This window comes from Heteronotia binoei, chromosome 9 (assembly GCF_032191835.1).
Source record: "Heteronotia binoei isolate CCM8104 ecotype False Entrance Well chromosome 9, APGP_CSIRO_Hbin_v1, whole genome shotgun sequence".
Lineage (NCBI taxonomy): Eukaryota > Metazoa > Chordata > Lepidosauria > Squamata > Gekkonidae > Heteronotia > Heteronotia binoei.
Window position 1 is genome coordinate 27,920,504 of NC_083231.1, and position 23,456 is coordinate 27,943,959.

General features: G+C 44.4%; 1 protein-coding gene across 4 annotated transcripts in view; it reads right to left on the minus strand.

Annotated features, from left to right (window-relative positions):
* Positions 1-23,456, minus strand: part of LNX1 (ligand of numb-protein X 1) — a 127,586-nt gene that overhangs the window by 11,241 nt on the left and 92,889 nt on the right. For all 4 annotated transcript variants that reach the window (XM_060246357.1, XM_060246356.1, XM_060246358.1 and 1 more), the window contains 3 exons: positions 19,272-19,394; positions 9,067-9,247; positions 3,322-3,550 (listed from right to left, as the gene is read on the minus strand). In XM_060246357.1, coding sequence (XP_060102340.1) covers positions 3,322-3,550; positions 9,067-9,247; positions 19,272-19,394 — 533 coding nt within the window. The remainder of the gene's footprint in view (positions 1-3,321; positions 3,551-9,066; positions 9,248-19,271; positions 19,395-23,456) is intronic.

Genomic DNA, 23,456 nt, shown 5'->3' on the forward strand with positions numbered 1-23,456 from the left:
AGGGGTGTGGCCTAATATGCAAATGAGTTCCTGCTGGGTTTTCTCTACAACCCCCCCCCCCCCGAGTATATAGGATATCAGATCAAACTTTATAGCAATGAGAGCACTTAACTCTTGAATAGTGTATTATCATCAGGGCTTTTTTTGTAGCAGGAACTCCTTTGCATATTAGACCACACCCCCTGATGCAGCCATTCCTCCAAGGGCTTATAGTAGGCCCTGTACTAAGAGCCCTGTAAGCTCTTGGAGGATTGGCTACATCAGGGGCTGTGGTCTAATATGCAAAGGAGTTCCTGCTACAAAAAAAATCCTGCTTATCATCATACACATTCTAGCAGTAGAAAAGCACAAGAGACCAGTAGCATCTTAAAGACTAACAAAAAATGTGGCAGGGTAGTAGCTGTATCTGAAGAAGTGAGCAGTGACCAGTATTCCCTCTAAGCTGATAAATGGCGTTTGTCTGATGAAGTCTGCTTAAGAGCATACGAAAGCTTACATTCTGAATAAAACTTAGCTGGTCTTAAAGGTGCACTTGTCTACTGCTTTGTTCCCTCTAAGCTGAGTTAGCGTGAGCTAGCTCACAGATTTTTAGCTTCCAGCTCACACATTTTTGACTTAGCTCAAGAAGGATGATCCCAGAGCACAATAATGTATGCAGTAGCTCACAATTTTAATGTCAGTAGCTCATAACTTTAATACCAGTAGCTCACAAAGTAGAATTTTTGTTCACAAGACTCTGCAGCTTAGAGGGAACATTGGCAGTGACTCACAAAAGCTCTTACCTTGCTGCATATTTTGTTAGCCTTTAATGTGCTACTGGACTCTTGCTCTTTTCTGCTGCTACAGACAAACACAGCTGCCCATCTTGATCTACATTCTAGCACATGGGCAAATTACTCAGATCTGAACTAGCAATGCATCCTTTTAAATATGTAGGGTATCTCTAGAGCAGGGGTGGCCAAACTGGCTCGGGAGCCACATGTGCCTCTTTGACATATATTGTGTGGCTCTTGAATGTCCCACTGCCCTGCTGGCACATATAGGGAAGGCATTTCTCTCTTTAAATAACTTCTCCAAGCCAAACCAGTTGGTGGCTTGGAGAATGCATTTAAAGTTAAAGTTGCTTTCTTTCCACCTCTCCCCCCCATTTATTTGCTTGCCTGCCTTCCTTCCTTCCTGTCTTGTGGCTCTCCAACATCAGATGTTCATATCTTGCAGCTCTCAAACATCTGACATTTATTCTATGAGGCTCTTACATTAAGCAAGTTTGGCCACCCCTGCTCTAGAGTATGCTTAGGAATTGTCATCACTGAAAGCTATAGATGGTTTTACATAAAATCTTGCTTCACATAAAAATCTTCATATTACGCCTGGAGATGAGTTCTAATTCCAGGAGATGTCCAGGCCCCACCTGGTTGTTGGCAACCCTATCTGAAGGTTAGGCTCCATGGCATTATAACCCTGCGGTCCCTCCCCTCCCCAAACCCTGCCTTTCCCCAACCTTGGGGGAGAGCCAGTTTGGTGTAGTGATTAAGTGTGTGGACTCTTATCTGGGAGAATTGGGTTTGATTCCCCACTCCTCCACTTGCAGCTGCTGGAATGGCCTTGGGTCAGTCATAGCTCTCTCAGAGTTGTCCTTGAAAGGGCAGCTGCTGTGAGAGCTCTCTCAGCCCCACCTACCTCACTGGGTGTCTGTTGTGGGGGGAAGGGGGAGAAGGTAAAGGAGATTGTAAACCGCTTTGAGATTCAGAGTATAGGGCAGGATATAAATCCAATATCATAATCTTCTTCTTCTTCTCCTCCTCCTCCTCCAAAATCTCCAGGAATTTCCCAACCCCAAACTGGCAACCCTACACCAGTCATGTCTGTTGGGCCTCAATACTACCCAGCCTGGAGTGGAAGTGCATGTGACTTAGGGTTGCCAACCCCCAGGACCCAGTGGGCTCCAATCCACTGCTTTGAGGTACTCTAATCCCCACCAGCCAGCTGGCCAGCAGGGGAAACTCTACACCCAAACAGGGACGTCATCACGCAATGCCCCTGACATGATAATGTCACCCAGAAGTGACATTGTGCTGGGGACGTCGTGTAACAACACTCTGGTTTTTGGGCAAACTCTATGGTTTGGTAGCCATAGAGTTTTTGCCCAAAACCTAGAGCATCGTGCACAATGCTGGTGGCTCCAGGATCCCCCTGCTGGCAGCCAGGTAGGACCTGGAAACCTTGACTCTGAGAATATGTGCAATGCTCCTCTGCTCATTGAAGAACATGCCTGGTAAAGATGGATGAGTTTTGCTTCTTTACTTACCGAGGACGACTCCCCAGTAAACCCTTGATGAACTCATGCAGTTTGAAGACCCCAAGCTGAATACTTTTAGTGATCTATTATATACGTAATGCATGCAGAACATGCATGTGCGTGCATACACACACACAGCCAACTGGGGATGATCAAAATATTTTTACCCAAAAACTAGGTCAAACAGAAGGGGGAGGGGGTGTGCAAAGTTGTTCAAGAGGAGTCTGAAGTCCCTTATTTGGATGCAAGTTTCTCTTATTTATGGCTTTCTAGATTTTCAGGCTGAGCATGGATCTAATTCTGCATACACCAGACCTGGCCTCATCAGATTTGGAGGAACGTTGCAACGAGGCAGGATTTATGTCCCATGGAAACATTAAAGTGCCCCTGTGTGAGTGGGTGACAAACTACGCACTCTGTGGTTTTTATTATTTTCACTAAAATTACAACACAGCTGCTTCCGGCCATTACATTTTCTCTCTTCCCCCCCCCCCCTTCTTTTTTACAGGGCAGGCTGAGGAGGAGGGAGTTTGCAGACCTCCCCCCCCCTTGTGCACGCACACCCTTTCTGAACATCTGGGCAAAGTCAAACATTTTAAAGGGCATATAACTAATGCAGCGCTGTCTGGCAGCAGGGGTTTGGGAGGAGGCAGGGTGGTCCAAGGGGAGACACTCTAGCCTCGGCTCTTTGTGCTCTGGGCTTCTGCGTGGGTGCAGAGTTGCTCTTCATTCTTTGAGGACCGGACATGTTTTCAGAAATGGGCCTCTTCAGGATCTATCCTCCCTTCTTCAAAAGCAGACCTAGATGCCCTTTCTCCCTATATTTACGTGTATTTTAAAAAATAACGAAATGGAGAATGTGTGACGAGAAGGCAGGAGGTATTTCAAATCAAGTTCTTGGACTCAGTCTGGATCTAATTAAGTTGTCAGTGCCATAAATCAAGCCTGGAGAAAGAGCCAGGTAACAACCATAATTTTCCTCCTGTTTCTGAACAGGACCCAGAAGGGGTTCTTGGACTTACCGGGGCAGTTCAAGCCACATCACCCAGGAAGGGGACCATTCACTGGGGTCAGAGGTGTTCAAATGGGTGCTGAGGAGAGACTCGTCATTCTCATCCACCAGGGTCTCACACTCTTTCATTTCTAGTGCTTTGAGGATTACAGATGAGGAGGTGTTCTTCAAAAGGGCTACAGCCCCGCCACGGCTGACGCCTGTCAGATCAATGCCGTTTACATTGAGCAGAATGTCACCTGGTGGACAGGAAATGAAAAAAGAAATAAACAGTATGCAATGAGCCGAACACTTTTTGTTCAAGACCTGTGTGCCTCGACCTCTCCCTGGCCAACTACATCACACAGGGAGTCAAGAAGCCCTCAGAGCAGTGTTGCTGCCCTCTTGTACCCTTCCTTACCATAAATCATGTCAGACTGCAAGAAAGAGAAATTCTATAGTTGCACACAGGGCTCTTTTTTGTAGAAAAAGCCCAGGAGGAACTCATTTGCATATTAGGCCACACCTCCTGACATCACCAATGTGCCGCACAGGGTTTTTTAATTTAGGAAAAGCCTAGCAGGAACTTATTTGCATATCAGGCCACACTCCCTGACACCAAGTCAGCCAGAACTGCATTCCTGCTCAAAAAAAGCCCTACTTATACATTTATATAGCTAGACATTTCTTTGGGGTTTTGTATGTAATGCTCTGCCCAAAACCCATTTCAGGGATGATGATGGAAACTAGAAACGGAATCTGTTTTGCAATCTAGATTGCTGCTTCTGGATCTGAGAGACTGGGTTTTCAGGTTCCAGAGCAGTCATATGTAAACAGTAGTAGACTTTGACGTGTTGACTACTGTTCCATGAACCTATTGGTTCTGAACAACTGTATGACAAACCACAACAATCAGAGGACATGATGGAAGAGCGGGAACAGGACCTTGGCAGAGATATTTTGGACCCCCAAGTACTCCTCCTATAGCTTTGCTTTACAGAAGTCAAAGCTTAGACGATTCGCCATCAGTATTGTTGTGGCTGTCTAGCAACTTCCAAACTTGGCAGCCACAGAAAGAGCATTTGTTTCTTAAAGTTACAGACAAAATGAATGGCACTTAATTTTTCAAAAAAATATCTGTATGTGATCTCTGCATATCTCTTATATCTTCACACAGTGCTAAAAATGTAAAGTAAATGTGTTACTCTTCTGGCTGAGATTTGGCAAGAAATTTCCTTATCAGAAATAGTAGGGAAATAGCCTCCCTGCTTGCTATGCAAGATGGTGTGACTCCCATGAAGGATGGTGTGACTCCTCTCTACCAATATTACAGGGCCATAAAAGAGACACAAGTTGCCAGGAACCATGTGTATTGTGTTACAGATTCTGATATATATTTTAATATTAAAACATATACATGTAGTAAAACAGTATAAACCATAGCACAAAAGGGCACATAACAGTCGGGGCTTTTTTCTGAGTAGGAACGGCCAGGAATGCAGTTCTGGCTGGCTTGGTGTCAGGGGGTGTGGTCTAATATGCAAATGATTTCCTGCTGGGCTTTTCTTTTTTAAAAAGCACTGCAAGAATAGTGTATATTGCAGAATGTGAGAACAACATGCGGCAGAAATCCAGAACTGTATGCGGTTTCAAAATGTCTTCGCCCGAGAAAGTCAAAATTGTAGTAACATGAAATTCCTGTGCCTAGATCTCCAGTCTCTGACGATAATCAGCATAGCTGCTGAATATTCTGGCTCCCTCCCAACAAAATGTAAACTCTAAACATTTGAAAGCACTGTATCATCCTCGGAGCAATAGAAAGTCATGGGTCTGAGTGTGTTTTGACATTTAATTCCCAGGGGGAAATTCCCAGCACATGTCTGCCTAAAATCCTTGAGGCAGCCATGTGGCAAACACAAGGACTCTGCAGTGCATAAACTGACCCTTAGCCCTAGATACTCACTGATTTATGGACAGAAAGTACATGGGCTGAGTGAATTCTCAAAAAAAAAAAAAATTCTGTATAGAAATGTGCCATAGTTCAGAATTTTGGTCATACATTCTAGTAATTCAGAACAAATGTCCATTTCCCCTGCAAACATCAGACTGTTGTCTTCACTCTCTGAGTCATACAAGTCAGTTCACTACAGGAGGTGAGTCACAGCCCTGTTTCTGTACAGGCTGTGCACCAAATTAACCATTTGCTATTAAGTCTCTATCTGAACATTCTTACAGTATCTTTCAAATGACGTGGTCCAGAAAGGAATCTTATGACTAGTTGTCTCCTCAATTTGGTTAGTGATTATAGACCACAATTCCTTTTGGCATCAGATGAAGGGTTAAGTATTACTGTTTTGTTTTTTTTAAAATACATTTTTTTAGAAATCATTTTTCAGGTTTAAATACAGCAAAAATGCTATGACCACGAAGACTTTCACATTACAGTTCTAAACCGGATCGTATTTGTTGCCAGCCCAATTTTGAGTAAAGCAATACAGGGATGAATTTCCTTCTGTTAATGAGATATCTCTGAAGCCTGGCATCAATGAACTCAATGGCGCCACTTTAGCACTGAAATGCTATAATGGTTTAGCTCAAATTAGTGCTCAAATTAGAATGTTTTTTAAAAGTCTGCAGAAGATTACATAGCAAAAAAGAGCGTGGTGGGGAAATAAGCACTGTAGGAAATGCTATGGACTTTTTAAGCAGTACACCACAGTGATTCAGAAACACAACGAAAGAGTAGAAAATGGAAGAAAGCCATTTCCCTCAAAAGCTGCTCAACCACATTTTGCCAACCCAATACCAGCATGTTTGTATGCACAGGTAAATAAATTCCACTAGTAAAAAAGGTAAAAGTAGTCCCCTGTGCAAGCACCAGTCGCTTCCGACTCTGGGGTGACGTTGCTTTCACAATGTTTCCATGGCAGACTTTTTACGGGGTGGTTTGCCATTGCCTTCCTCTAGTAGATGTTTACTAAAATGGGTCGGTCAGAAATGACAGGAAAAAACCCATTAGCAACCAGTTACTAAAATGGAATACAAAGGCAGTTTGAAAATGGTCAGTGCCAAATCTCTAGAGGGAAAATGGTCAGTGCCAAATCTCTTCCACACTTTCCTTATATAAATCAGTTTAAATCTGGCTTATATAAATCAGCCAGTTTGGTGTAGTGGTTAAGTGTGCGGACTCTTATCTGGGAGAACCGGGTTTGATTCCCCACTTCTCCACCTGCAGCTACTGGAATGGCCCTGGGTCAGCCATAGCTCTGGCAGAAGTTGTCCTTGAAAGGGCAGCTGCTGTGAGAGCCCTCTCCAGCCCCACCCACCTCACAGGGTGTTTGTTGTGGGGGAGGAAGGTAAAGGAGATTGTGAGCCGCTCTGAGACTCTTCGGAGTGGAGGGTGGGATATAAATCCAATATCGTCGTCGTCGTCGTCGTCGTCGTCGTCGTCTTCTTCTTCTTCTTCTTCTTCTTCTTCTTCTTCTTCTTCTTCTTCTTCTTCTTCTTCTTCTTCTTCTTCTTCTTCTTCTTCTTCTTCTTCTTCTTCTTCTTCTTCTTCTTCTTCTTCTTCTTCTTCTTCTTCTTCTTCTTCTTCTTCTTCTTCTTCTTCTTCTTCTTCTTCTGCCAGTAACATGTTATAGCATTTGGACAGAAGTCCTTCTAGGCTTCTCCGACTAGATTTTCTCATTTAAGGGTATTTTCTCATTTAAGGCTTATGTGTTTCCTGCTTCAACTGGGTTTGAATGTGAATGCAGTCTCCGCTAGCCAGAAAGCTTATTCATATCACAAATATATCTCCTCTTGCTTTCCTTAACAGGTACAATGATCAGATATAACTGCAAATAGAAAGAGAGAGGCTCAAAGGTGATTTATGTCTCTTGCCTGTATAAGGAAACAAGTTTCAAAATGCTATGGGAGAAAATCCTTCTTGTATGCATCCATGATGTGAACTCACTGGCTGCTCTGACTGCATCAAGCAAATCTTGTTGCATGTGCCAGGATTCCATGAGTGAAGCAGCTGGTGCACAGCTTTCAGAGTAAGCCAACAGTGATAATTTCCCCCAAAGCAATTTGTTCCTTTTGCTTTAAAACACCTTAAAATTTTGATAAAACATGGTTGATGTAAAAATGGTGGATTGGCAAGCTGCTGGGGCAGAAGGGAAGGGAGTGTGGACAACCTTCTCATTTGAAATCATCTCAAGTATATGAATAACTTAGAATGGAAAGGTTGTATATTTTCCTGTTTCTATTTATGTTATTTACAGTCCACCTTTCTCACTTGGACAAGTCAGACTGCAGAGTGAGTCAATTCAATCAAGAAGATGCACTAAACACTGAAATTGGATTTGGGTTGCAGAAACAACCCCAAGTCTAAAAACAGAACTGAAGCAAGGCATAATAAGATCCCAAGATCTTCTGACCATTCCCAGCCCAAGAGATTCCCGTCTTGCCTCTACCAGGGCCAGGACTTTCTCGGTGCTGGCCCCGACCTGGTGGAATCAGCTCCCTATGGAGATCCGGGCCCTACCTGGCTTATTAACCTTTTGTAGGGCCTGTAAAACAGAGCTGTTCCACCAGGCTTTTTGGATGAGGCGGCGGGCATCTACTTGTTTGATCGGTTGGCCTCCCCTGCAGTACCACACTGTAGTACCACACTACAGTACCATCCTACTATATCATTCTGCTGTACTGTTAACTAGTTATTGTAATTGATTTTATTGTAGTTTTATTGTAATTTGTTGTGATTTTATTATCTATATTGATGTATTCTGCCCTGGGGGAATAATAACAATAATAATAACAATAATGTTTTAACATGACATAATAAATGTTGCAAAGTTACACAACAGGATCTAGCCCACAGCACACTATACACAGTGGTACAGGCCACAATCCCCAGTGACATTGTGATCCTTTTTGTACAATGCTCTCCTATTGCCTGGGTATAAAAGCCCTCTTGAACTTTTCAGTCTTGTATAGTTTGCAGGAAGCCAGGCGAGTGGGAGCAACTGATGGCCAGCTTTGCAATGATCTCTCCCATGAAATCTCCTCAAGTTTAATTTAGACAGTGTGATATAGGACAAGGCAACTATTACAACCAGGATAACTTAAAACTCTTATACAAATACATGAGCAACAGGACAATGGTTGGTTAGTTCACACAGGCTGGGTCCAGACCGGCAGTTTGGGGTGCCCAGGAGACATCCCAAATTGTGCCAGCTCAAAATGGACTGGCAGAAGCCCATCTACATGCTGCCCCGCAAAGTGCCCGTACCCCGCGCAAGAGGTGTGGTCAGACGACTGTAGTGCACCAATCCCTGCAGCTCAGTTTGGGTTTCTTTTCCCTCCATTCATTCCAGTGGTCATGCCCATATGCACCCATGTGTCTATGCATCTATGTGCTTGAAAGCAATTTAAAAAAAAAAAAAAAATAGGAAGCTGCTTGGAGCAGCCTGGCAGGTTTGCACTGCCAATCCGCCTTGCTTGCATGCTCTGGTGTTCAGACACTGGAAAGGTGGATGGCGTGCGGCACAAAAATTTGCTACCACTTCAGAAGTGGTAGCTTTTTGAGATGTCTCAGAGATGTTTAAGGACAGGTTGAGTATGAGAGTTGGACAGGCAGCAGATGTGCATGTTTGGACTGGATTTTTCGATCTGTCTGGGAGCCATCCCTGTGTCGGCTTAAAGTGCTGGTCTGGTTGCAGCCAGAGAATCGATCATTGTTTCAGTTTCCGAATTTTGCTTCTCCCCGCTCTCCGAACCACCTTACTGTTACCTGTTTTGATTCTGCCATCTCTGCTGATGACTCCTCCCGGTTCCACACTTATTACATAAATAGGCAAATCCCATTCCCTGTGGGAGGATGCACCACCTGCCACAGTCATTCCCAGGGACTCTGCATTATCTTTTCGGAGATCCACCACCTTTTCATGACAGGTGACCGCATGAAGGGCAACCTATGGAGGCAAAAAGCAAACATCAGACTGGTGTAGATGCAAAACCAATTGTGACGATCTACTCTTCATATAGAAATCATTTAAATATGATAGGAAAGGGAAATGCCTGCATTTAGTGCCATTTTGTGCAGCAGCGCCCTCCGCTCTGAAATTCACTCCACTAATCCAACCACTGGGTTACACAATAGCTATGATCCAGGATCCTTCTGCAAATCTATAGTGAGGGAATAACCACCGGGAATGATGTATCCATCTCCTAAACACAAAGCACTCAGGCTCTTAGTTATGCAAATGGAAGGCCAGAGGAAGAACAAAGAGTTTGCCATCTCACATCTTAACAGAATGTCACACCTCGTTGTGGACAGCCAAATGTCTGGTTTCCTTTTCCTCTGGAGGCAACAAAATCAGAACAATCCCAAGGGTTGGAGGACAAGGTCCCAAGGAGAGATGATAAATTCCCATGTCCTATTGCAGCTACTTAGCAGTGACCAGCAAGCACCTTTCACTTTAATCCTCATAGTTTAGGTTTTGGGACCAGATTTTCTGGGGGGGGGGGCACAGTTCCAGGATCTCTCCAGCTGGAGTGGGGGGCTGATGGCTTTCCTAGCAAGTTGCTATGGCAGAGATGAGGGACAGAGAAAGATGCTGAAAGAAGGAGGAGGCTGTCTCAGCTCTGCCCTGCAGTGGGGGGAGCTTCACTTCACCAGGAGCCTCAGAAGAGGAGACCTGGTAGGCACAGCACAGCGACAAGGAATGAAATGACTCAGCCCAGCCCCAGTTCATGCATGCCTGGAAGAATAGGTAGAACAACCTCAATGTGGGCAGGGGCAACAAAAGGGCACAGGGAAATCTGAGGGAATCTGTATGCTTTTGAATTGCCTTTGACTTGAAAGCAAAATAAGGGGGAAATAGGCACAAAAGCACTCTCCAAAAAACCAGGGAAACAGTGACCAGAAAGTGAACTGAACGTTGAAGGGAGGAAAATCAATGCACAGCGACAAAGAAAACCCGATGGACATGTATGGTGAAAGCACAGGAGAATATCTGTGCACAATAGGTTAAAGACAAAAAAGAGATTTTCTACATTAAAGAAACCCAGATGAACTCAAAAAAGATTCTTTTCATTGGCAAGAATTAATTTTAAAAGAGAAAATACCGGTTTAGTACGTCAGAGCAGCATTTGACTTTGTGCCTAAGTTTGAAAATTGTCTATTTCCTCTTGCTCATACAGCCATAATGTTGCAGTTAACATAAGTAGTTCATGTACTGTTTTGTGAGGGGCATGGTACAAATTTGAACAGGATTGAAAGGGTGACACTCAGAAGTTAATTGTCACACATTAGGTTTCATAAAAAGAAAAAGGAAACAACTGATTACTTCCTGGGTCATGTCCAAAACCCTGTCACAAATTTCTCTTCAAAGATTTCCCAGAACTACTGCTTATTTACATTATTATAAATATGAGGCAAGTTGTAGCCCAAGTAAGAAAGGGAGAAAGATGAGGATGCTGGTGATAAAAGGAAATGAAAGCTTTTCTTTTAATAAACACCAAGTGTGCTTACTTGGCCTTATTACTGATAACCAAGTCAACAAGCTTAAAGGCAGTGTTTATCTATGGCACTATTTCAGCATGTTCTCTTGTAAACAATGGTTTCCCCTTCAAGTTTTTGACATTACATTGGGTGCTTCCCTGAAGAGGCAGAATGAAACAGCTTGCCTAGCTTTTAATATTTAAGTTAAGATAAGTATCTACAGCAGATTCTCTCCACTTGGTGTCATGAGGATGTCTCATGGGAAATGGCCACTGCTGATGAGATGTGTACAGTTTTAGTTACCTGAAGCTATTTCTTCAGCAACAGAGTTTTTATGTGCCTCACTGGGCCCAATATTTGAAGATCAGATAATAATGCACTTAAAAGCAAAGGAGGACCATTTCAGTGAAGAGCTGCTGTTTTGTTTTAGTTAAAGCCTGATTTGACTTTATACACATACTCCTACTGACTGCAAGGAGAGCACTACACAGGTGTACCAGAGATTTCAGTGATCCAGTCTTGTGGGAAGGGCAGGAAGCCCCTATTTACTCAAATCCTGTTCTACAGAATCTAGCTGCTCAGTCAGATCTAGTTCTTTAAACCAATTTCTGAAAAGGCAGTTTCTTTCCAAATCCAGACAGCCCTGCCTCCCACTCCAAAGAGAGCAGGAAGACAGCTGGCTCTCTTCAGAGTCACTCAACGTAATCAGACTGGTTCTTCTCCCTCGCAAGCAGAGCAAGAAACATTCTAATTCCTCAAGACTGGCTAGACTCTAAACTGAGAGGCCCAAACATTTGCTTTCGAGTCCCAATAAAACCAACATGTCAACTGATTACTATTAACTTTCTTTGGACCAGGGCCAGAAGATTGACTATTATGGTTATCTTTTTAATAGCCACAGTCAAGGACAACCATTGACCATACACATTTCCCAACTTTTTGCACAGTAGAGGCCCTTATAGGCCTTGGTTGCTAGGCAACAGAGTAGGCCTCACAACCTCAGAGTTCCCACTATTACTGGCAGGACAGATTTACCCCCTTGCCTGCCCTATGGTGTGCAAGGGGAGTCAGGGTGGCAGAAACCACCCCTTTTGATGAAAAGTGGGGACACCTACTCTCATCACCTTCTCTCAGTGTATCCATGTACCCTATTCAGTTCAACTAAGCAATTCCTCAGAAGAGGCACCTATCTTTTTTTTTTTTAAACCCTCTGTTATTACATTTCTTTTAACCTGTGCTATTACAAATTGCCCTGACCTGGATAGGTCAGGCTAGCCCAGTCTCATCATCAGATCTCAGAAGCTAAGCAGGGTTGGTCCTGGTCAGTATTTGGAAGGAAGACCACCTGGTCAGTATTTGGAAGGAAGACCAAGGTATTCCAGGGGTCTCACCTAGGGTTGCCAAGTCCCCCATGGCCTCTGGCGGTGATACCATAGAATTTTCCTCCAAAATTGCTAGAGCATCCAGGAAAACCATAGAGTTTTCCCAGATGCTCCTAGAGGAGCTGGCGTGTGATATCGTGGGAAGATTCCCCCTGCCGGCCCAATGTGGGAGAACCCCCGCCCAGCCCAGGAATTTGGCAGCCCTAGTCTCACTGTACCAATCATTTCTCTTGTCCACACAGGATAATCCAGTTGCAAATGACTCCTGTTGTGCGACGATGTTGCTATATCCAGTGATGTGCAGATTTAATCTGAAAGTGGACATTATGAAACCATTTAATGTTGGATGTCCTGGGGTAAGCAGAAAAAAACAGCTTGTCTGCTCAAAGGTCCTTAAGGTTCCTTTCCTTGTTGCATGAGAACAATCAGATATGGAAAGTTAGATTTCACATTCTCTTGTTGCACAAGCAGTGTAACAAATGTATAATCGCACTCAGCTGCCCAGTATGTAAAACATGCTTCAAACTGCCGTTAATGAAGTCTGTGGCTATGTTTGTTAGGGTGCCTCACAACTTCCTCAGCACTCAAATGCTGGACAATTAATTGTTTACAATTGGCAACGGCTTCAGAGCCAACCTCTTTTCCACATGGAGGCAGGATGTCAGGGCTTTCCTCTGCCAAAATGGATGCCTGAACCATTCTTATAACAACAAATGAGGTTGAAGGCTGGAGAGTATTCTTGGCGCTGGATATTAGAAATGTGAAAGCAATATTGATCCAGCATTTACATCTGAAATGGCTGAGGTCAAGGAGAGAACTGGCTCTTAAAAAAATAAGAATGAGGAGACAACTGGCTTTCTAAGAAAAACGAACAGTGATTAAATCAAATCCTCTTAGAAAGCATATTTTTTTAAAAAAAATGACACTGGAACACATACAATCATTTTGAACTGGTAGGATTTCATCAAGCAATCAAATATTTTTGTTTTTATTACAACTTGTAGAGGAATCAGAATGGAATAATATTAAGCATGGCCTTTTGAGGCCAGTTTAAGTTGAAAACAAAATACCTGTTTATTTCTTAATGCATAATTAACTTGCAGAACTCACAGCCTCTGGATTTTGGTGAAGGCTGCTAGTTTAGGTGGCTTTAAATGGGGTCTAGATGGATTTATAGGGTTGCCAGCTCCAGAGTGTGAAATTCCTGAAGATTTTGGGGGTGGAATCTAGGGTTCCCATTCTCCTGCACCTGGTGGGTTTCCCCCCTATTTCAGGGCCTCCACCCACCAGCACAGAGATAGCTGGTGGGGGGAAGCCCTGCTCCTGAAAAGCTGCATCATCGCCTGACATGCCCAGTGCAATGACATCACCCAGAAGTGACATCATTGTGGCAGGCATGGTGTGCGAGCGATGCTCTAGCACAGGGGTGGCCAAATTTGCTTAATGTAAGAGCCACAAAGAATAAATATCAGATGTTTGAGAGCCACAACACACAAACAAATACTACACACACATTTTTATTAAAACTCTTAATTCTGGACTCGGTGGCACAGATACTTTATGTGCTCATTTTTCTCCTTTGGCTCTTGCACTCTCCTTCCCCATTCTAGGTGTCTGGGCAACCTCTGTGGTGGAGGAAAGAGCTTGCAAGCCTGCCTATTTTCTCCTCTTTCCCTGCTTCACACATGATGGAAATAGTTGCCTACCTATGGGTCAGTAGTCAGAGGCTGACTGAGGTCCTGATGCTACACAAAGTTAATCAAGAGTAAGCCTCAACCTCCAGGAGCCACACAATATGTGTCAAACAGCCACATATGGCTCCCGAGCCACAGTTCGGCCACCCCTGCTCTAGCATTTGGGTAGAATTTTTACCCAAATGCTAGAGCATCCCCTCTGTGATGTTCCCGGTGGATTGACACCACACCCAGGTGATGTCATTGTGCTGTTTGTGCACAGCGTGTGCAAAGAAAAGTCCCCTACAAGCAGCCAGGTAAGACCTGTCAACCCTAGTGGAACCTGGAGAGAGACAGGGTTTGGAGATGAGACAGACCTCAGTGAGGTGAAATGTCATAGAGTCCACCTTCCCAAGCAGCCAGGAGAACTGATCTCTTTTACCTGGAGACCAGCACCAGGAGATCTCCACTTGGAGCCTGGCAACCCTACTTGTGGAGAATATCTGAATGGCCATTCACCTGACGGCTGGATAGAGATTCCATATTTGGAGGAAGTATACTTCTGAATGCCAGTTATAAGGGCAGGTTGCGGTGGGAGGGAGACTTTTGTCCTTATGCCGCTGATGTGGGCCTTTTGGGGCACATCTGGTCAGCCACTGGGCAAACCAGGATGCTGGAATGGATAGACTATCAGGTCTGATTCAGAACGATTCTTCATGTTTGGTTTTGATCTCCAAATAAATATATTAAAATAAATTAAGAATTTAGAACAGATTAGGATTATATATTGCTAGGATCAATTCTCCATACAAATTGAAATTAACATAATCAGGCTGAAATTATATTTACAGACTGAAATCAGCACTGGACAGTCCAACACTGTAAAGATGGTGTGCCATCGAAGTGCCTTGTCCGACTGTGATGAAGCATGCATACATACGAAAGCTTACATTCTGAACTCCGACGTTTGTTCTATTGCTTCAGACCAACACAGCTGCCCACCGGGATCTATCTGAAGGAAACCAGTTCTTCACATTTGTAGTGACTCCCTTGAGCAATTCCATCTGCAAATAAATAGGGTACCCTCTCCTCTGCATGGGAGCAGAGCCGAATTAGAACACTTAGGCTTCCATAACCAGCAGGAAATAATGGCATTATGAGAAGTATGCAGCTTAATTTAACTCAGCAACCACTAACTGGGGAATGAGGCCAGGCCAGACCTTTCAGACACAGCTTTAGGAAAACAGATGTTGACCCACAGGTACAGAAAGTTTCCCTCAAAAATTCCTGGAGTCAGATTTTATTTTTATTTTTAAAATAACCTGCAGGAGAATAGTGATTTTTTTTTTTTGTCAGAGTGACAGAACACCCATACCATGTACCCACACAAACAGTTTAGACTGGTTAGTCAAATCTAACGGCTGTTTAAGAGTTTGGGTCCATTCTTGCTACAGAAGGTTGAAGGAAACCACAGGGTAAGACAACGTAGAGTTATACAGCACAGAAGATCTGTCACACAGTTGAAGTGGTTGGGTCCAAGAGTACAAGGGGCGAAAGGCCAGGGATCAGGTGTTGCACACGGCATGAGGCTTTCCTTTCTACCCATCTCAAAAAAGAAGGTAAACAAGAGAGATCAGCTAATGTTGCTCAGAGCAGCATGAACTTTCCTCTTGAGAGGTGACCTCCACTGAAGAGGTCAAAAGAGGGCAAGCAGCAGCTATCAGCCAGTCATTGTGTGGTTACTGGCCAGTCATTGCTAGTACATGGAACAAAGAGAAGGCCAAAACTGACTGAAAGCCTATTTTATTTTAACGATCTCAAACGCTTTCCAGCTCCTAGAAGCCCCCCAGGAGGCGGCACCAACTTGCTAATGCTACAGAATTGCCCAAGAATTTAATCAATGGTGCTAGCAGAAAAGCACCTGAAGAAATCTCTCCCATAAATTCCTTGTCGTATGGTGAGAGAGTTGGACAAGGAAAGAAGCTGACAGGAAGAAAGATGATCCATTTGAGATGTGGTGTTGGAGGTGAGGGTTACAGATACTGTGGACCACCAAAAAGACAAATAAGTGGGTTCTAGATCAAATCAAGCCTAAACTCTCCCTAGAAGCTAAAATGAGCAAATAGAGGCTATTGGTCACATTCTGAGACGACAAGAGTCACTGGAAAAGACAATAATGTTAGGAAAAGCTGAAGGCAGCAGGAAAAGAGGAAGGGCCAACATGAGATGGATTGACTCAATAAAATAAGCCACAGCGCTCAGTTTGCAAGACTGGAGAATGGCTGCTAATGATAGGATGTTTTGAAGAATGGTAACTCAGAGGGTTGCCATAAGTTGGGAGTGATTTGATTGCATTTTACACTTACACATGGAGCTCCTCGTATGGCTCAACTGCCCCTTCAAGTACTGCAAGGTTAAGGGAAGCAGTTTCTAAACTGATTTTTGAAAGAACCCATCAGGACTGCCATTTCAAGGTGCCAGTAAAGATAAGGGGGAAGGAATTCATACCAAGGTTCAAATAAATATATTCAACATTAAGCTCAAATAAATATATTCAATGATAAGTCTATTTCAAGAATGGAGAACCCTCCATCCTGGCCTTTTCCTGATTTGAAAGTGTTCTGTTGTGAGCTGCATACCTACTGATAGGGCTACATTCAGTTTCTCCAATGGGCCATACAAAGGGTTCCTGAGGCTGCTTCAGATAGGGGAAAATGTCATGGTGGGGGAGATCTAAGCCCCCCTCTTCCATGGTTCCAATCCAAATTGGGCCCCTGCATGCCAGGAAAGCATGTCCTGTGGAAAATGTAATGAATAGCTGGGCCAACAATGTACAGCATCAGATAATAATTTCTGTCCGTCCTGGGATCTATATTTTACAGACTATATTATTTATTTATCCACAATTAATATCCTTTAATGTGTATGTCTGAAGAGCTGAGTGTTCTAAATGTTCAAAAGTTAACTTGATATCCATATATGGTGCCTGTAAAATATTAGATTGTTTTTGTCCAAATCATACACTTTCTCTTGTTTACTCCCCTCTCCCCCCCATTTTCAACTTTTATTTTTTTTTCTGTTTTTCAGATTCATGTGCTAAGGTAGCATAAGGTGTAGCAGATTGCAGCCCTCAAGTATCGGGTATATTTGCAATTTTGCTGTTAGAAAACGAGGGCATTTTACTTCTAAATCTCATAAATATGACAAATTTGCATTTTTCTCTGCTAAAGTTAAAACACGTATTTTATACTGTTAAAGCAGTAGAATAAGTTTATGATAGATAAGACATCACCATATTTTCCAAAATTTTGTTCAAACTTGCTGGAAATCAGATATGTTTACTCTTTATGCTGATAATCATGCACACCTGGATGAGTCAGCGGCTGTTCTTAGAAGTGGTGGTCACCTTCCAGCCAGTGTTTTCTTTTTGCCTTGTACATAAGGAGACCTCAAAGCTTACTTGAGACCTAAATTAATTCCTGTACTATACTCTCTTTAGATGTAGGATATTATGTGGCAGTATAGGAAAGGGGCCACAGCTCAGGGGAGAACCCATGCTTTCTATGAATAAGATGCCAGGTTCAGCTCCCAGCATCTCCAGTTAAGGAATCTCAGACAGCATCGGGGCTGGTGAAGACCTCCCCCTGAGATCCCAGATGGTAGAATAAACAAGATGAGACAGACCAACACGTCCTGCTGAGAGCAATGTTAATCCTGTGAATTCAGGAGAAGGTATTTGTGAATTTCCTGCACTGTGCAGGGGGTTCGGCTAGATGACCCTGGGTGGGTCCCTTCCAACTGTATGATTCTATGATTCTAGTATAATACAGTTTTGTCTGGCCAGATTTGTTTCCCACTACATGCAAATGTAAAAGCGGCCCCATGGCACAGAGTGGTAATTATTATTATTATTATTGTTATTATTATTATTAAAGCAGCAGTGCTGCAGTACTGTGGTCTGAACTCTCTGCTCATGACCTGAGTTTGATTCCGGAGGAAGCTGGATTCAGGTAGCCAGCCCAAGGTTGACTCAGCCTTCCATCCTTCTGAGGTTGATAAAATGAGTACCCAGCTTGCTGGGGGGAAAGTGTAGATGACTGGGGAAGGCAATGGCAAACCACCCCGTAAAAAGTCTGCCATGAAAACGTCATGATGCGACATCACCCCAGAATTGGAAAGACTGGTGCTTGCACAGGGGACCTTTCCTTTCCTTTCACATGCAAATGTGGCAATGAAGCTACTTCTAATCCAAGCTCCTTGGTGTGCATACCAATTCAAGTTACATTTTCAGAACATTAACAGAAGAGGCATCCTTCAGGAGAGTAAAAAAGGACAGCTCTGGGAGTGACAGCTGATACAAGGCTGATGCTTTAGAGATCTCCCCCAGCATCCATTGACATCACCCACAGCCTCAGCCCTGGAAAACATCAGCTGAGGGGAGGCAAAATGCAGTGGGGGGGTGGGTGGGCTCTCCTTACAGCAGTCAAGCTCCTATTCTGGTGAAGCACTGAGAATAAGAGCCAGGGCCAGGAAGGTTCTGAAAGGCCTAGTTCTATCCAGGATTTGTGCTATTGCTAAATGGCTGGAAAGCATGGATATAGTAAGAGAAACCTTTTTCTGACTACTTGTGATGTGTCTGCTGGATGTGGGGGGAGTAGGGAGAAATTTTGGCAAGTCTACTCCCTCAGGTTCCTTAGGACACCCTTTGTTTATCAGTCCTAATAGGCCAAGAGGAGTTTAGGGTTGGGAGCTGCCACCAAAACCATCATTTACTCACCAAGAAAGGGAGTATAAAATACTTGTTGAAGAATTATAGCCTCTTCTGTTTTCTGTTTATGTGCTCAGTAAATCACAGCAGGGATCTCCCTTGCGCACCACAGAAGATGCAAGACCCTGACAGCCCACTGAACCTCCTCCGCCCTCGCATCTTTCTCTTGATAACAGTTAACCCCCAACTGATTGACAGGATGGGAGTCCAATTCATCTTCTACCAGACGGCAAGGATCTCTGAAGCTACTCAGCAACACCCTCGCCTTTCTAGCTTTGCTCCAGATGGAGAAAGGGAAGATAAGCGTTCTGAATTCTTATTAGAGGGTTGTTACAGTTTGCTGGGAATCAGCATGATTGAATAGAACACCGGGTGTGCGTCTGTATAAAAATAATTTGTGCTCTGTGACTATCTTACAGCTTCCTCTCTCTCTCTCCCCCCCCCCATTCCCCACTGTTCATTCACAAGACAGCAGCACTTCCCAGAGTATAAACAAAGAGAATCACTGTTTCTGTGTTTACACAGCAGCATTAAAATGTGCTTCTTTTGGTGATACTGTCCAGAGACTGGAGTTAAGAGACGTTAGCGTATTAGTTAACATACCAGACCTCCTCTTTCTTTCCCTTCGCAGAAGGAGCCATCACAAGGGGAAATAGTGGCAGGCCTCACCTTGTTAGGATTATGGCAGGGTTGATGACTAGCGTTGTAATCCCATCCAGCCTCCTGCAAGATATCAGGGGCCTGCTGCCTGCTTTGCCGGGACACAGTGAAGTGGACGCGCTTCTCACTAGCCTGCAGGTTGAGACACAGATTACAAAACAACATAGTTTATGTAAATCAGAATGCAAAGGATGAAAATATATTTCAAATGACTTAACCGACACTAACTAACAAACACAGACCCCAATTTGTGATTCTTTTAATCTGCTAAAAACATTTCCGTGATTCTACATGCTAGCTCACTGCCCACTTTCTCTATGTTTAGGACTGCTTGCCATTCCATTTTTGTCTGATGAAGTCTGCTTAGACCACACGAAAGCTTACATTCTGAATAAAACTTAGTTGGCCTTAAAGGTGCTACTTGACTACTGCTTTGTTCTGTTACTGTTTATAGCCGGTCCCATCCTGGATACTCAGAGGGTACAGACATTTTCTTTACTGCTGTTGCAAACACTGCTTACCATACAAGTCATGAAATTATTCGCTTCTTTCATTTTCTTGTGATTTGCAGATGTCTTTATGGTTGCATTTTGGACTAATTCAAGAACTATTGTGATGCATTTATGTGAGGGCTCCCACTACGGCAGGTGCCCGCCCCCCCCCCCCCCGCTGATTGTCTCCATAGCAAAATACAAATGCCCCCAGCCTCCCCATCAGTATATATCACTTCTGGGTACAACTCCCAGGTCTCCACCTAGATTTGCCAAGTCTGTCTGAGACACTGGTGGGGGTGGGATGGGGGGGAGGAATGTTCCAGGAGCTGGAAGCATCACTCCCAATATGCTGATGTCACTGGAAATGATATCACGCGCCAGAAGTGAGGTAGGCACATCGAGGGCAGCACTCTGTGTTTGGGGAAAAACTCTATGGTAAAGTTGCCCTTAGACCATAGAGTTTTGCCCCCAAACCAGGCCATCACCCCCAGAATGCCTACATCACTTCCAGGTGGCATAGGCATGTCGCACAATGTTGCTGTTGAGGGAGATTTCCAGCAGTGCGCAGGAACCTGCAAAACCGGGGGTTCCTCATCTCCAACTGGGGAATGGAAAGCCTATTTCCACCTCCAGCTCTGCCCCCTGCTCTTGTTATGCAAAGCACAGAAATGTACCCCAGAGACCCAGCAGCTAAGCAAAGCAGTGCTCTAGATCAGCCAGATAGGAACTGTAGTGGGAAAAGTCAAGATCTGTAAGGGAAGGTTGTTGAAGTTGGGTTTTGATGACTCAGGGCAAACCTACATAATACATACAATGAGTTGGGTTAGGGATGTGACATATGGGTTGCAAAATTCCTGGAGATTTGCAAGGTAGACATGGGGAGGGCAAGTTTGAGAAGGGCAGGACCTCAGCAGGGTATAATGCAACCGAGTCCATCCTCCAAAGCAGCCAGATTCTCCAGGGGAACTGATCTCTGGGGATCTTTTGCAATTTCCAGAGATTTCCAGACCCCACCTGGAAGCTGGCAACCCTAAGTCAGGGTCTGGTTTCCAGACCCAACTCAGTTTCCCTGCAGCCACACCAAAGCTGCAAGGGACATCATTTAAAAACAAAATAAAAAACAGCTCAGAGCCATAGCGTGACAAGCTCTAGCCTTCCCCCTGCACCATTTTCCTGAGCCAAGATGCTTTATCTGGCCTCAGTATGAAGTGGCACACGCACAGACCTGATTCATTAGAAACTGTGTTGTATAGTTTGGCCCTGAGAGTCAGGAGTTAGGTTTTGGGATTAACCTAACAAGAATGTGAAGCAGGCCCGTAGCCAGAAAATTTCAGATGGGGGGGTGAAATAAAATTTTGGGTGGAGGAGGTAGGGTTGCCAATCCCCAGGTGGGGGCAGGGGATCCCCCAGTTTGAAGGCCCTCCCCCCGCTTCAGGGTCATCAGAAAGAGGGGGGAGGGGAGGGAAATGTCTGCTGGGAACTCTATTATTCCCTAGGGAGATTTATTCCCATAGAAAATAATGGAGAATTGATCCGCGGGTATCTGGGGCTCTAGGGGGGCTGTTTTTTGGGGTAGAGGCGCCAAATTTTCATTATAGTATCTAGTGCCTCTCCCCAAAATACCCCCCAAGTTTCAAAAAGATTGGACCAGGGGGTCCAATTCTATGAGCCCCAAAAGAAGGTGCCTCTATCCTTCATTATTTCCTATGGAAGAAAGGCATTGAAAAGGTGTGCAGTCCCTTTAAATGTGATGGCCAGAACTCCCTTTGGAGTTCAATTATGCTTGTCACAGCCTTGATCTTGGCTCCACCCCTAATGTCTCCTGGCGCCACCCCCAAAGTCTCCTGGCTCCACCCCCAAAGTCCCCAGGTATTTCTTGAATTGGACTTGGCAACCCTAGGAGGACGGGCCCTCGCTCTGGCGGCCTGCACTCTCTCAGCCGCCATTGCTCTGGTGGCCCCGCTCCCTCTGTGGCACCTCCCCCTCCCTCCCTCCAGCCCACCTGGTGAAGGCCCACAGCTCCTTTCCCTTCCCTTTGCACCCCCCCATGTGCGATCACAGCACACCGTGCCTAGGCCCTGCCGTGATCACAGGGGGGGGGGGTGGGAGGGAGGTGATGGGAAAGGAAGAGAAAGGAGGGGCAGGCCGGCAGAGGAGGCATGGGTGGCAGGTGGGCGGCACCAAGGGGGGTTGCAAGTTCAATGGAGTGTGGTGCTGGGCTGGTGCTGAATGGAGGGGCCCTACAGGGTTAAGGGGGGGTTAATAGAGGGGTCGTGCCCCCCCCCCAGGACCACAGGCCTGATGTGAAGTAAAGATCAAGGGATAGCAAATCTTTTGGTTAAGCTTATTTGTTGAGCAAAGTATTACAGTTGACCAACAGGGTTTTTCTGGGTTTGGTGAGTAACTTAGCTGTAGCAGCATGCTGTGTTGGTATGTTATAAATATGCCTGAGAGAGTGTTTTCCTGAGGCATGTTCTGTGTAAAACATCACATCCCACAATTCCTGGTTCTAACATCCCACAACTCCCAGTTAAATGGTAATATTTACCTCTGTTGTGTGTTTCCTGAAATAAACTTCTTTTGTGTGTACATTTTTTTTTTAAAAAAGGAACCATATCATGCCTGTCTGTTTTACATCAGTTACCAATCCAGTATTGGGTACGTTTATACTCAGGCCCTGATTGTATTCTCTTGAACATAGTATTCTTTTCTAAATTTCCCATTGGGAATCCTAGTTCAGTGGATTAGGTAGGAAACCGCACTGTAGTGGGTGGAAGAAAAATTCAAACATGTGGAGGTAGTTATTATACCTCTTTGTTTTTCTCCTCACTGTTCTACTAAAATGGCTTTCTAGCAGCCAAAAAAGAAATACAAGTAAACTGGAGTATGAAAAAAAACAAAAACAAATTGCAGATTTTGTTCAAAAGTGCCATGTTTCTCTCTGTGAAACAATGACCGGTGAACAAAGATAACCTATGACTCACAAAATTTTCATAGTGTGACTTCTCTTTTCATAGGAAGTGTACAAGCTGTACACATATAGAATCCATCCTGATGACTGGGACGCATGCGCTTCCCATGTGCAGCACACAGAGAGCAATGGGGCCAGTGTACCTCTACACCAGGGGTCCTCAAACTTTTTAAATAGGGGGCCAGTTCACTGTCCCTCAGACTGTTGGAGGGCCGGACTGCCGTTACTGTACAAGGCCGCGGGCCGTCAGTTCTCCATCTTCTGCATCTCTCTCCCTTCCCCACACCACACACCCCAGCCTGGGAACTCACCTCACCTTGGTATCACCTCACACTCTGTCTCCGCCGCCTCAGCCCAGTGCCGGAAGTGTGCATTGCTAACACGAGTTTAGGTCGAACGTCACTTCCGGTCTGATTTTGCCATAACCCGGCGGGCCACATAAACGTCCTTAGCGGGCCGCATCTGGCCCGCAGGCCGTAGTTTGAGGACCCCTGCTCTACACTTTGTTTTCTCTAAAAGAAGCTAAAATATTTTACTCCATATAGCTTCCATATCAGCTTGTAAAAAACTGTCTATATTAAACTGTTTATATTAAAATCACAGGCATGCTACAAAGACTAATGAATATATCCATCTGCTCCATATATAACATGTTACGAAGCTACCTCCTCTCGGTTTATCTGCAAACTGGTTTCTTACAAGAAACTTGTAAATGTGATTAATTGCTTG